The 13,103-nt window shown below is 39.3% G+C and overlaps 1 protein-coding gene across 2 annotated transcripts in view; it reads left to right on the top strand.

Annotated features, from left to right (window-relative positions):
* Nucleotides 1-5,825: 5,825 nt before the first annotated feature.
* The window catches only part of Thsd7a (thrombospondin type 1 domain containing 7A), a 446,922-nt gene continuing 439,644 nt past the window's right edge, over nucleotides 5,826-13,103 (top strand). The window contains exon 1 of one of the 2 annotated variants that reach the window (XR_015685737.1): nucleotides 5,826-6,229. Coding sequence is in view for 1 of the 2 variants with exons in the window: in NM_001191970.2 (NP_001178899.2) it covers nucleotides 6,073-6,229 (157 nt within the window). In the remaining variant the exon portion in view is untranslated. 2 annotated transcript variants of the gene reach the window in all.

Raw genomic sequence — 13,103 nt, 5'->3', positions numbered from 1 at the left:
GCTCTGAACATTATTTTTTAGTAGGGTTATTTGTCTCCCTGCAGTCTAACTTCTTGAGTTCTTTATATATTTTGGATATAAGCCCTCTATCAGTTGTAGGATTGGTAAAGATCTTTTCCCAATCTGTTGGTTTTCGCTTTGTCCTAACCACAGTGTCCTTTGCCTTATACAAGCTTTGCAGTTTTATGAGATTCCATTTGTCGATTCCTGATCTTAGAGCATAAGCCATTGGTGTTTTGTTCTGGAAATTTTCTCCAGTGCCCATGTGTTTGAGATGCTTCCCTACTTTTTCTTCTATTAGTTTGAGTGTGTCTGGTTTGATGTGGAGGTCCTTGATCCACTTGGACTTAAGCTTTGTACAGGGTGATAAGAATGGATGGATCTGCATTCTTCTACATGTTGCCCTCCAGTTGAACCAGCACCATTTGCTGAAAATGCTATCTTCTTTCCCTTGGATGGTTTTGGCTTCTCCTTTGTCAAAAATCCAGTGACCATAGGTGTGTGGGTTCATTTCTGGGTCTTCAATTCTATTCCACTGGTCTATTTGTTTGTCTCCGTACCAATACCGTGCAGTTTTTATCACTATTGCTCTGTAATACTTCTTGAGTTCAGGGATAGTGATTTATACATGTATAAAATTCTCCAAGGAGAAATAAAATTATTAAATAAAAATAAATAGCAGCACACAACACCAGTATGTAAAAATTAAATCTCTTCTTACATTCCAGTAATGAAATGAAATCAAAGTCAGAAAATTATTTTTTTAATCTAAAATAAATAAATGCTTAGGGAAAAATTTCACAAAGCATATACAATCTTCTTGTACTAAAAAGCCCAAAACACATATGAAAATAACTTATGCAGACTAATTAAGTGAGGGCACCATCCCATGCTTATGAATCAGGATTCTCATTACTACTCTTCCTACTTACTATACATTTGCTGCCATCCTTTTTTACATCCTTGCCAGCAATTTGTAGAAGTTGAAAAATCCCCCTAAAATAATTTAATGTATTGTATAATTTGTTTCAGAGAATATGGTATGAGCCTAAGGTTTATATTTTTATCAGAGAATAGAAATCGATCATACCATTTGTGGCCCCCTTGTATTTGACAATGATGTCAGGGCAACATAGTGAGAAAAGTGATAATCTTATAGGCAAATTTTTTTGAGAGAATTGGGTATGTTAGCCTGCCATTGCTGTTATTACATACTTATGGTAGCCAACTGAAAGGGAGAAAGGCTTTTTTCTCCATAGTTTTGGTGGGATTTCCCAAATTGCTTTTGAGCCTGTGATGAGCTAGTAATACTCTATGGTGCAAACGCATGTCAGAGTAAGGTGTTCAGTCTCTGGCCACTGAGAAACAGAAACAGAGGTCACGGGTTTTCCAGAGTAGGACTCTAGCCTTGCTAGCAGACTTGACTCAGAAAATCTTTCCATTATTTTTGATTTTCCATAATTTTTATTTTTTCAGTTTTGTCTTTGGGGTTTTTCTATTATATCCCTGAAGAAGAGAAATGCTTATATTTTAGCTTCTGTTCTACAAGCTTCACTCTCTATTTGATGTCCATTAAAGGCAAAGACTTTTTCATTATCCTTCTGTATGATACTATGATGACATCAGTACAGTAGTGGTAACTGGTCAATGTTGTTGTCTTTATAGGTTGTTCTATATTTCTCAAATATCAAAATCATTGCATTTTGCCAGCATGCTCAGCTCTCTAATAACATTCTCTCTAGTCATCATTGGTAGATTACTTAAATGTATTGGCTGCTATAATCTGCCTCATGTACTGCCAGACCAGGAATACTCCCCGATCTAAGACCTATTATGAATAATCCATTTCTAAAGTTTGAAGGGTCCAAAATAAAATCACGGTACTTTGACTAGATACACAAAATAAGATCTCCTTTGTTTCTAAAAGACTCAGTTATTGTCTTAGTTAGGGTCTTACAGCTGTGAACAGACACCATGACCAAGGCAACTCTTTTAAGGGCAATATTTAATTGGGACTGGCTTACAGGTTCAGAGGTTCAGTCTATTATCATCAAGATGGGAACATGGCATTGTCCAGGCAGGCATGGTGCAGGAGGAACTGAGAGTTCTACTTCTTCATGTGAGGGCCTTTAGGAGTAGATTGGCTTCTAAATAGTTAGGAAGAGGGTTCCACCCCCCACAGTGACACACTTCATCCAACAAGGCACACCTCCAATTAGTGCCACTCCCTAGGCCAAGCATATTCAAACCATCACAGTTATTAATAACATGGAGAATATATAACAGTATTTTTGTAAAACTTTTAAATTCTTTACTGTTATCACAATATTAAACTCTAAATCAGAAAAATCAGTTAATCAACCAACCAATTTTAAGCCAATATAGTACATTGTTTATAAGTATAAAGGAATCAGGAGGAAAATTGAGGTTGGATATGAGTCGAAATGTAAGAGGTAAGATATGTGGCTACTTACCACAGAGATCAAATGTGAAATGTTTTGTACATTGTAATTTGATGGGTATAGCAGAGGAGGATTGAAGGGAAGAAGCCTAAAATAAATTTTGTTGAACACAAATCTTGGTTAAGTATGACACCTAGAGGATGCATAAATAGAATTCCTTTGAGTTTTGGTTGTTGGAATTAAGTTGCGATTATGTGGAGAAATATATTTAAGATATTTATTTCAGAATCAGCATTTTATATATTTCTCTATGTAGTGTTTTATCAATAAATAATTTTCTTACTGTATCACTTAATTACATTAATAAAATTATGTCAAAATGAAATCTTTTTCCATCAAATGAACAATTTTGATAATTGCTTTTACATATAGATACTTATCACAGAAATTCATTGCTGCATCAAAGTATTTTAAATGATTATCTCCCAATAAATATGTATATGTATATATATATATTTATGAACGTGTGTATATATGAATGTTCATAGCATCATATAGTGGAGTTTTGAAATGATAGCACAGAGCAATGGGCAATTAAGTTTGCCTTACATAGAAAGTGACAGGGTCAGAATTGTGCCATTTCTAAGTATCTTACATTTATCCTCTGTTGGTTTCAAAGACTTTTATAGCTCTGGGTCATTAATACTTGAACAGTTCATGAAAAATGATGAATGATTTACTTCATGGCAAACTATACAAGGTGGTCAATTTAATCTGCATGCTTGAGACTTCTCTAGATTGTATTTTGACATCATATCATTAAACATTTGTGTATTGTTTATATCATTCTATAAAACAAAGGTTGGTATTTCTTATTATCTCTTGACATTTGTCAGGTTTACTGATAGTTTATCCTCCTTTTTTTGTTGCCAGGATATGTATCTGAATGTACACTTAACTTTGACTTTTCAGAGACACAAACAATTTTGTCCTCAAGTGCAGTAATGATACTGTTATGAACAGAAATGTGGCACTGGTGGAGACAAATGTTACTATGACGTAGTTTCTGTAATACTGTTTAGAGATGGCTTTACTACTTGGGAACATGATTATGTGTATATGAAGGTGTGTGTATGTGTGTGTGTGTGTCTCTCCTAAGCTTGGTTTAAGTAGCCATTAACAGACAACTGAGGACAAATTTCAACACTTTTGCACAACATGTTCTATCCTTCTTGTATGTTTTAAAATGACAACAGATGCAGATTTAGAAGTTAGCCTTGATATTAGAGCTGTCATGTTTAATCTCTGGAATGGATAAGTAATTATTATATAATACTGGATAAATAAGAAAATCAAATCTCATTTTTCTTTTGATATTAAGTTATAGAGTGTGACATATGATTGCTTTTGGGAGGTAGGTGGACAACTTGCACATTAAGGATTCCAATTTGCCTCCCTCTACCCTCTGAATTCTGTAATATAATGAGCCTCCACCTGGTGAATTGACTTGGGGCCTATGAAGAATGCTATGAATGGGCATTAATAACACAGGATGTACAATGTGAGGTTAAAGAACTTCAGGGTTGAGGCACTAACAACAACTGAGAAATACAAACAGAAGGGGAAGGAAAAGGCTTCCATGCAGAGTGGCATTGCAGCAAGAAGCCATTTCTGAGAGGACAGAACCCAGGAGGCAATGGCAGGTCTATTCCTTCTTTGGCAGTGAGAACACTGAAGGACTTGCTCCTTCAGGGAGGCATGCATTAGTTAGGATCAGCCTTCCTTTGTATCACTATCAACCTATAATCTTTTGATCATTGCCTATTTTTCGCCAGTGTAGAAACAGTAAGCCACACTGGCTTGTCGCCTCTAATCACAAGCATGGGGCCAGGGCTCTCCGAGCTTTAATTCCCTCTTAGAGGCCTAACAGAGTGAAAAGTAAACAAAGACCAAATTTGCAACCATGAATGCAGCTAATTTCCTCTGATGTCAGAATACTTAAACAGGCAGGACCTGGGAATTATTTGATCAAACCTGCTTTTAATCTAATGCATGCAGAAGGACTGTGTCTGGAAAGCTCAGCAAAATGACAAGCATCCCCAGGGAGCCTTATGGAAGGTTTCCTCCCTAAGAAACTGTAGCTTTCTCATTTCAGACTCGTGGGTTACTAGGTCCTTGGGGGTGAAGTCACCAAGAGAAGATTTTTTTCTGCTTTTTAAATTGTATTGTATTTGCTGTAAGACTGGCAACCAAATGGCAATAGTTATCCTTAGCTTTTGGTTGCTGGGGGGATTTTTGTGTTGTTGTTTTTACTTTGTTTTAATTGGCTAACTGCCTTGATACTATTTAAGCGTTACAAGGAAATGGATTAATAATAAACGACTGTTATTGTGAGCAGGGGGAGAGGGACAAAGCTTTATCTGACTGCACACATTCTTGTGTTAGTTCTGATCTAATAAAATAGAGAACAAAAGGAACAAGCCATGTGGTTCCTTATTTTGGTTGTGCTAAAAAGCATTTTTAAAGAAAGAATTAGAAGCTATCAGTCTCAGGAATGAAATTTAAGTAAAAATAGTTATTAACTGGGTGATAGCCAACTACTTTTACTCACTCATTTGTGCTTTAATTTTTCTCCACACCTCTGATATTTCTTAGTGTGTTTTCAATAGAGATGGGAAGAGAAAGGAATGGAACTTTTATGTACTTCACCATTGAAATTGAATCCTACTAGCTGTGTGTGTACATTCTTACTCATGCAATTAGACAGCAACCGGGACACTTTTTAAAGTACGGAATCTCTTTCAAAGGCAGGAACAAGACAATGTGTTGATTTGACACACATTAACCACCCCACCGTCACATTGTTACTGAGGCTGGGCTGAAGTTTAAAAGAAAAAGAAAAACACGGAAGAAAGTGCTCAAGTGCCTTTTGATAGTGATCCCTGATCTGTTCCCTCACAGGTTCATAAATACCGCTCCTCTCATAAAGTAATTCAGAAGGCACAGCTTCAGAATAAATGACCAACGCTGATGCTTTGTGTAAATATGCAGGGAGAATAACACGCCACTAGATCAGCATTTGACTCCTTGGGTGACGATGAATTTCAATGTCAGTTATTTGTCATCCTGAAGCCTGCCCTGTGATGATGCCTTTTATTGGTGTATCCTTGCGAACATATTTCAGCGCACCATGTGCCGGGGAGTTCTCGGGGCGGGCGAGTGGGGTCTGGGTGCTGGCCCTGTGCCCTCGGTGCCCCCCACACCCGCCTGTGGTCCCCTCGGGTCCCTTTGGCTCCTCTCAGCTCTCTCTCCCCTCCCCTCCCTACAGCTGGCGGCGGGGGCTGCTCCTCTTAGAGCTCTGGGCCGGCTCTGTCAGCTGGGGCCCCCTGCGGCCGGCTGTGTCCCTCGCCGCTAGGACCTGCCAGTCTGCGCGCCATGGCAGCGGCGGCAGCATCCCCGCCAGCATCCCCGCCAGCCAGCGGCGGCGGCGGTGGCGTCCACGGTCGCGGCTGATGCTATTGTTCCCTAGTGTTAGTTGCTCTTTGGCTGCTTTTCATCTGGAGCGAACAATAGGAGCAGCGAGAGCTTTACGTTCTCTACTGCTGGAGAAGGAAGGACCGTCCCCCGCGAGAGTGCTGTGGCTCCGGAGGCTGGAGCGGCTGCGGACAGCATGGGGCTGCGAGCCGGGCGCCTGGCGTCCCTGAGCCGGGGCGTCCTGCAGCTGATGCGGCTGCCACTGCTCCTGCTACTCCTGCTGAGCTCTGGAGCCCGCGGGGCTGCGGCGCAGGGAGACACAGAGGTGCCCACCCTCTATCTGTGGAAGACGGGTAAGTGGGACAGAGTTGTCCTTTTCTCTGTCTCTAAATCTGGGGCTAAGATCCAGAGGGAGCTAGGAGTTCCTGAAGGAGCCTCTGTGTTTCCAGCTGATCCTGATTATGCCGGGATCCTCAGGTCAAAAGTATGATCCCTGCAAGCGAATTAGGTCACGTCCTATGCCATTAGGAAAGAACAACATAACTAAGAGGCAACAGTGAGTCACTGGAGTGATTGTTTCTCTTGACACTCGGTAGTGAATGAGGGCAGCGCTGTACTTTCATTACAAAGTGAAGTATTTTTAATATCTGGGTTTCCAGTCCTTAGACTTTCTAAAATGACATTCTAAAAATGAATAGGTAAACAGTATATATATATATTTAAGTGTGTTAAGTGTAGCTTTGTGGTGTGTGGGACACTGCGTACAAGACCTATGGGGACAGATCTAATAGTAAAAAGCAAAGGGGCTTTCAGGAACCCTTAGGGGAAACTGGGCAGTGAAATTTGTAACGAGCGATTCAAAGTGATTTTTTTTTTACTAGGTGGAGTGATTAACATGTGGGTTTAGAAACTTTTCCTTCCGTGAAAGAAGTCTTTTTGCGTTGTTTTCGGACTAAACAAGAAAGGTAGCAACTCACTGCTCCTCAGACTCTCTGTGCAAAGCGCTGTAGAGGCAGAACTGGCAGGAAAACAACAAAACCCTAGGGCTGGAGGCTCCCCTCTCTGCCCAGCGGCTGTGTGGATGCTCTCTCTGCCCTCTATGGGAGATGGAATTCCAGAGCCAACCGGAAACTTCATACACTCACAGGAGAAAAGAGAAGGAGGTATTCTCGCTGCTTATAACAGAGGATGACTTGAGAGTTCCTGGGCGATGCCTAAATATTAAGATAGGAATGAGGTAGAAAGGAAAAGTGTCCAGATCACAATTCAGGCAGAGTAGGTCTCCTGGCTTCAGTCCTCCCACCTCCCTACTGGGGAGACAGATCCATTTACACCAGAATCACACTGATGACTGAAGGTTTAAAGAGGATTCATACGTCCAAGCAGCATTGTAGTGAAGCATTAAACATACAATCACTTAAAGACAAAACACACTTCACCTTGGAAAAATCGCACGACATGCACGTGCACGCTCGTACATGTACAAAGACAGGCACGGATTAGTCAAAGCAAAGTCATTTTCGCTAACTTGGTAAGACTTTGAAGATCAGCTGGTTGGGTGACTGCAGACAAAAATCAAATTAATTTGTTTGATTTTAAACAAAGAATTGAAAGTTTCGGATTTTTTCCCCCCAAATGTACAGCAATGGGTAATAGTTGGGAGTTTAGAAAGCTTCTCAGATAAATACTCCGGAAAACAGAGCTGGGCTAGTGGAAATTTGTGCTATCAAAGGAACATGAGCCAAGTTGTAATTCCGAAGGAAAAGAACATAGAGAGCATTCACTGTGCTGCCTCCCAGGTGCCAATACATGTCAATATTAATGTCATAGCAGGAACACAAGCCAATTAGACCTTGATTAAAGCACCAGGTTCAGCTTTAGCCTGCTCTAAGGATAATTCACTGGAATTCTGACCCCTCCATCCTGTGCTGCCTACAGTGTGAGTGTACTTGCTGTTGACATGATCTGTAAATGGTATGGTGAAATCAAAGAAGCTGGTGCAGTGAGGGTGGTGGTACTATGTATTTTACAATGATTCCTTGTTTGGTGGGAAATAGTACAACATTTAACCTGCTGAGCAAAATAATAATTTCTTCATGCGTTTATCCACTGAAAGGAAGGGAGATGTTACTATGAGTTGAGTACAGTATGAATAAAAGGAGTTGAGAACAGTTCTCAAAGGAACTGGGATATTTATAAAGGAACAGAATACATTGTAAAAATGTAACGGTGATAGAATTGTAAGTGTGTATCATTTGACGGGAAGCAAATTTAACTTAAGAGCAAGAGCAAAGAGAGAGGGAGAGGCAGAGGGAGACGAGGGGAAGGAAGAGATTGGGAAGAGGAGAATAGAGAAGCTGAGGACATCTGCTCCAGTGAGGGGCTCTTGTTCTTCTACTGTTTACAGAAAAATATCATGAATGATGACATCATGAACATGGAAGTTTCACCGGACAAAGACATGGGACAGTAGCTTTTACTGTCAGTAACATGCTGTCCACTCTGGGGAAGTCACAAGGTGCCTAGTTCATTGATTAGAGAAAATAATATCTAAAGATCTACCCAGCCACTAAGTATTTTATTTACATACATACATATTCAAGCACACGCATAATAAATACAATATATTCACAAATTCAAACACTTGCGATTTTCATATATAAACTATGTCAGATTTAGGACACATAATGGATGGTATATGATTGATATATGATGTTATAATTTTAGGTCACTTCACAAAACAGAGCTGTTAAAGATTTACAGTCAGCTCTGACTTTAAGTAGAGGCTGAATTCGATGTTGCCATCTTTGGGCTTGACCAACTCACGCTTGACCAACTCAAAACTAAACAGTACACAATAATAGATTCATGGAATACCATACTCATGAATATTATACAATGATAGCAGAGATTCCATAGCTGATAAAACAGTTGAGGATATGCTCGACAAAGAGTTATTACTTGCTTTTCATCTTGGCTTTTTGCCAAGAGCATAGTGAAGCACCGAAGAAAGAAAGAATATAAAATATGAAGACATACAGCAATATTCCTAAATCTTGAAAGTATCAGTGAGAGTGAAGCTCAAGTCCAAACACTCAATGGAAAAATATTTAATATCAATCAAGTCAACTGGGATTCTAAGAAAATTCTAGAGCTGTGGGAAATCTTTTAGAGCTTAACCTACAAGCAGGTAGGAGTTATTGGAATCTCTAAGAAGATGATGTATTTTTTTGTTGAGGAAGGAGATAGGCGCAACTAAAGGGTGTTGGTCCAATAAGTAAAGGAAAACAATGCAAGCACTATAGAAGTTATAGGAAAGCATGGAGAAGTGCTTTGTTTTGCAAGCCATACATGTTGGCCCAGATTTAATGTCATTTGTAAAGTTTTCTAGGTACCCATCTTTTCAGCACTCAAGAACCAAGATAGAAGCAGACAAGGAAGAAACACCAGATTCCTGAGTGTAGAGAAGAACATCAGTTTAATCCAGACACATTGAGCTTGAAGTACAATGATCCAATGAATAGAGCTAATGCAAAAAACAAAACAAAAAAACAACAACAAAACCTAATAGGTGATTAGAAGAGCGAGCTAGAGTGAATTGCAAAACTCGGACTCAATTACGATTTTTGTTTCATAAGTGGTTATCATGAAGACAAATGTTGATAGGTAAAAAAAAAGATGCGTCACAAAGAATGTTACATTTTAAGGGGTAATGTCAGAAAGTAGTAAAAACAAAAGTTGAGAAAGTATTGTCAGAAAAGTTATAAGAAAAATATCTATAGGCACTTGTAGGGTTATGGGTCCGGCATCTGCTGGGCCACTGGGAGGCCAGGCTGTCACCGGGCAAATACGAGTGGGTGTGTCGGGCAAAAATGCCATGGACTACTGCTCTGGGGGAGGGGAGGCTCAGGGGTTATGCTCCTGCAAGGAGATCTGGGCTTCTGGCTCCCAGGCTTTTGGGCATTCAGGCACTGGGAGCCTTGGGAGAGCTGAAAACGGAGTCGGGCCTGTGGCCTGGATCTAGCCCAGGGCAAGGGGGAAAAGAGGACGGTAGCTCTGCTGGTCCCTCTAGGGGAGTTCTTTGTTTGACTCCGAAAGACTTGAGCTTGGCTTGATGGTGGCAGTGGCTGGGATATCCTAAATGTAGAACAGAGAGGTCATCTATTGAAGATTAGGCAGCAGCTCTGTCGGCAAAGGCCTTCTCCATGGTTCACCACGGCGGATCCCAATGAAAAGAGGCAGTCCATGGTTTTAAGGTATTTAATGTCATGGCAGAAAGTGGATGAGTAAAACCATACCCTACTTCTCAGGGTGAGCCTGAGGTTCCATACTTTTTGCAGAGAGGTGTATCTGGAGAGTTTATTGGCTAAGTCCTCCATGCCTTTAGCTACCTCGTTAAAATGGAGATCTGTTTTGAACCTACATGACCACAGGTCACATCCTCTACCTGTGGAGGGGCTTGGGGCGTTGCCCTTACCTAACTGAAGGCCACGAATATATGGCAAGCTAGTGACAGGGCCTGGTGCCCAGGGATCAGGTGAGGCACCTACCACCTCGTCAGTGTCACCAGAGTTTCCAGCCTTAGCTAAACAAGGAACCAGTCTGCCTTTCATGGTCCCACAGGCACTCATTTGGTATATATGTATTATTAAATAATAGTGAAAAAGTACGAGACATTTCAAAAATTTGGGGATAAACTATTACAGGTAATATCAAGCTAGGTGAAGAACTATTCAATGGTTGTGTGTTATTTGTACTCTTTTAACTTGTAAAACTGTTCCCACAATAATTTTGATTAATCAAAACCACCTGACAATTCCAAGATAGAAGAGCTACCAAACTGACCAACATGTGCTTGACTACTTAAGATCATCAGGCTATCACCCAAATTAATCATGGAGGTTTACTCTCAGTAAAGTCATTATAAACTCATTAAATATACTTTTCTTATAAGGGGATCATTTTAGAATCTGAGGAACATGAAAAATACTACCCATTATTTGGAACTGGGTTGTTTTCAAGTATGATTGCCTCTAAAGAATATTGTTTCTCACATTAGCTTCATGCCACATAACTATGCTGTTACTAATAGTCACAGCATCCTTACCCAATTAATTGTATGAAAATTGTACCTTTACTCAATTTTTAAAAGAATCATTATTTTCCTTTTACTGATAGTCACTACACAATTGAAAATAAAATCTCTTGTTAATGTCTGTAGAAAATTATCTCTTCTTTGTATCAGTCTAACTTCAGTTATGCTGGAAAGTTGCCTTTGTTTGGACCATGATTCAGTTTTCTCATAAACTGGAGACACCAGTGATACTCAGTCCTGGTCAGAATGGGTTGAAAACATTCTATTACTGCTACTTATGAAAATTATTTCGTGTTTCTGAAGTTTTAATTTTTATCTCCACAATGGTTTCATAGCATATATTTTCTAAGGTTAAGTATTGTAGCATTTATTAAGTACCAGTAAAGTACTTGATTTCTTTCAGAAGTTCAGTAGTGATAGTTTTTATTGCTGCTATTCTGCATAACAAACAACACAATTTTGTAACCCTATTCAAGTCTGGCAATGTATGTGAGTTCTCTCTAAATCACCCATTTTTCCTGTAAGTACACTATTTATCTTATCCTGATGAAATTAAAAATACCATGAATTACAAGGAATGTATCATTGTAGAATGACATGCACTTGGACTGAGGTCATATAGTAGTGTTTTAACGGAGACTCTACCTGATTATTTTGGTTATTTGAATGTTATGACCTTTTGTATTCGAGTGATAACAGATGTTCTGAAGTGGGAAGGTACCTGTGAACTTTTAACAGATGCTAAACCAAAAGTGTCCAACTGGGTCCACTAATTAAGGTGCTCCTCATTCTTTATCCTTAATTCCCCTAAAATGGCAGATGTAATATACAAGGATTCTACTGGTCTCATCCATTTATCTGCTAATATTAAAGGAAAAATAAAAATAAATCTAGAAAAAGAAGCTACTTGGATAGAGGTCTAAGTAGTTTATTAAATTGATACTTATTGGAGATCATATGAATATTCTCAATACAAGCCCAAAGTTAGTTATATGATACAACCTTTTGCATTTCATTTCATCATGATTCTGAGGAACTGATCAAGAGACTGACATTCTACGTTCTTAAAAAAAGCCTTCTTTCTGAGTTTCCTGCACGTCAAAAATGATATTGTCTAACCTGTGTTTTTCCTTCTTCAACTCTCTTTTGATTCCCAAAGACATCGTCTGCCTATTTCCCCTTCCACCTTTTCTCCTCCTTCTCTTCTTCCCATTCTTGTTTATTCTCATTGCTATTCAGTAAGTTCAACTAGTACTGCCCATAAGTGCATGGCTGTGAGTTCATGCTATGGAGCATGGACAACCAAATGGCTGCCCTCTGAAAGAATGATTCTGCCTCTCCCAGCAGTCCTCAAGCTCCTCACCAAGGAGTGTCAGACCCACATTCTTAAAATGCTTTCCGTGTAGTATTGCTCCAGCTTTATGGGTTCGTTTGCATAACTTTGTAGGCAATCATTTGAATAAACATTTCAAACCCCTGCAGTTTCCAGTGTACCATGTCCTTCCTTTGAAAAAAGGAAAAATATGTAGAATTTATGATTTCCATTAACGCACCATCTCTCCATAGTTCCCCTATTATTAAAACCCTGATTCAGTGTTCTGTATTAGTTACAATATATCACTGACGCATTATTCTTAACTAATGTCCATGGTTTCGATTAACACTCACTCTTTGTGTTGTACATTATATGTTTTTAGACATACGCATAAAGATTTATGATATGCCACTAAGGTCTTTTATAAGAAAATTTCACTGACATGAATTTCTCTGTTTAGTATATATATTCCTCATATGCTGCCCCTGAGTCTCTGGGCATCGCTGATATCACTGTTTTCATACTTGGAGTTTTTCAGTGTTAAATAGCTGAAATCATGCTATGTGTAGCCCCTTTATACTGGCTTCTTTCCCTTTTAATATCCATTTCTGATTCCCCCAAGTCTTTTCATGGCCTGATAGCTCATTTTAGTATTGTTTATATATGTTACCAGTTTACCTACTGGAGGACTCTGTGTTTGCTCACAAGTGCTGCTAATTATGACTCTAAACATGTTCCCGTGCGCCTCTGTCTCAACATACTTTGGTTACTAAGGAGAATGTTGTTCAGTCATAGGTATCAATATAATTATTTTTAT

Source organism: Rattus norvegicus, chromosome 4 (genome assembly GCF_021556685.1).
Source record: "Rattus norvegicus strain SHRSP/BbbUtx chromosome 4, alternate assembly SHRSP_T2T, whole genome shotgun sequence".
Classification (NCBI taxonomy): domain Eukaryota; kingdom Metazoa; phylum Chordata; class Mammalia; order Rodentia; family Muridae; genus Rattus; species Rattus norvegicus.
The sequence above is the reverse complement of the archived record's forward strand: the minus strand, read 5'-3'. Positions and strand labels throughout refer to the sequence as shown.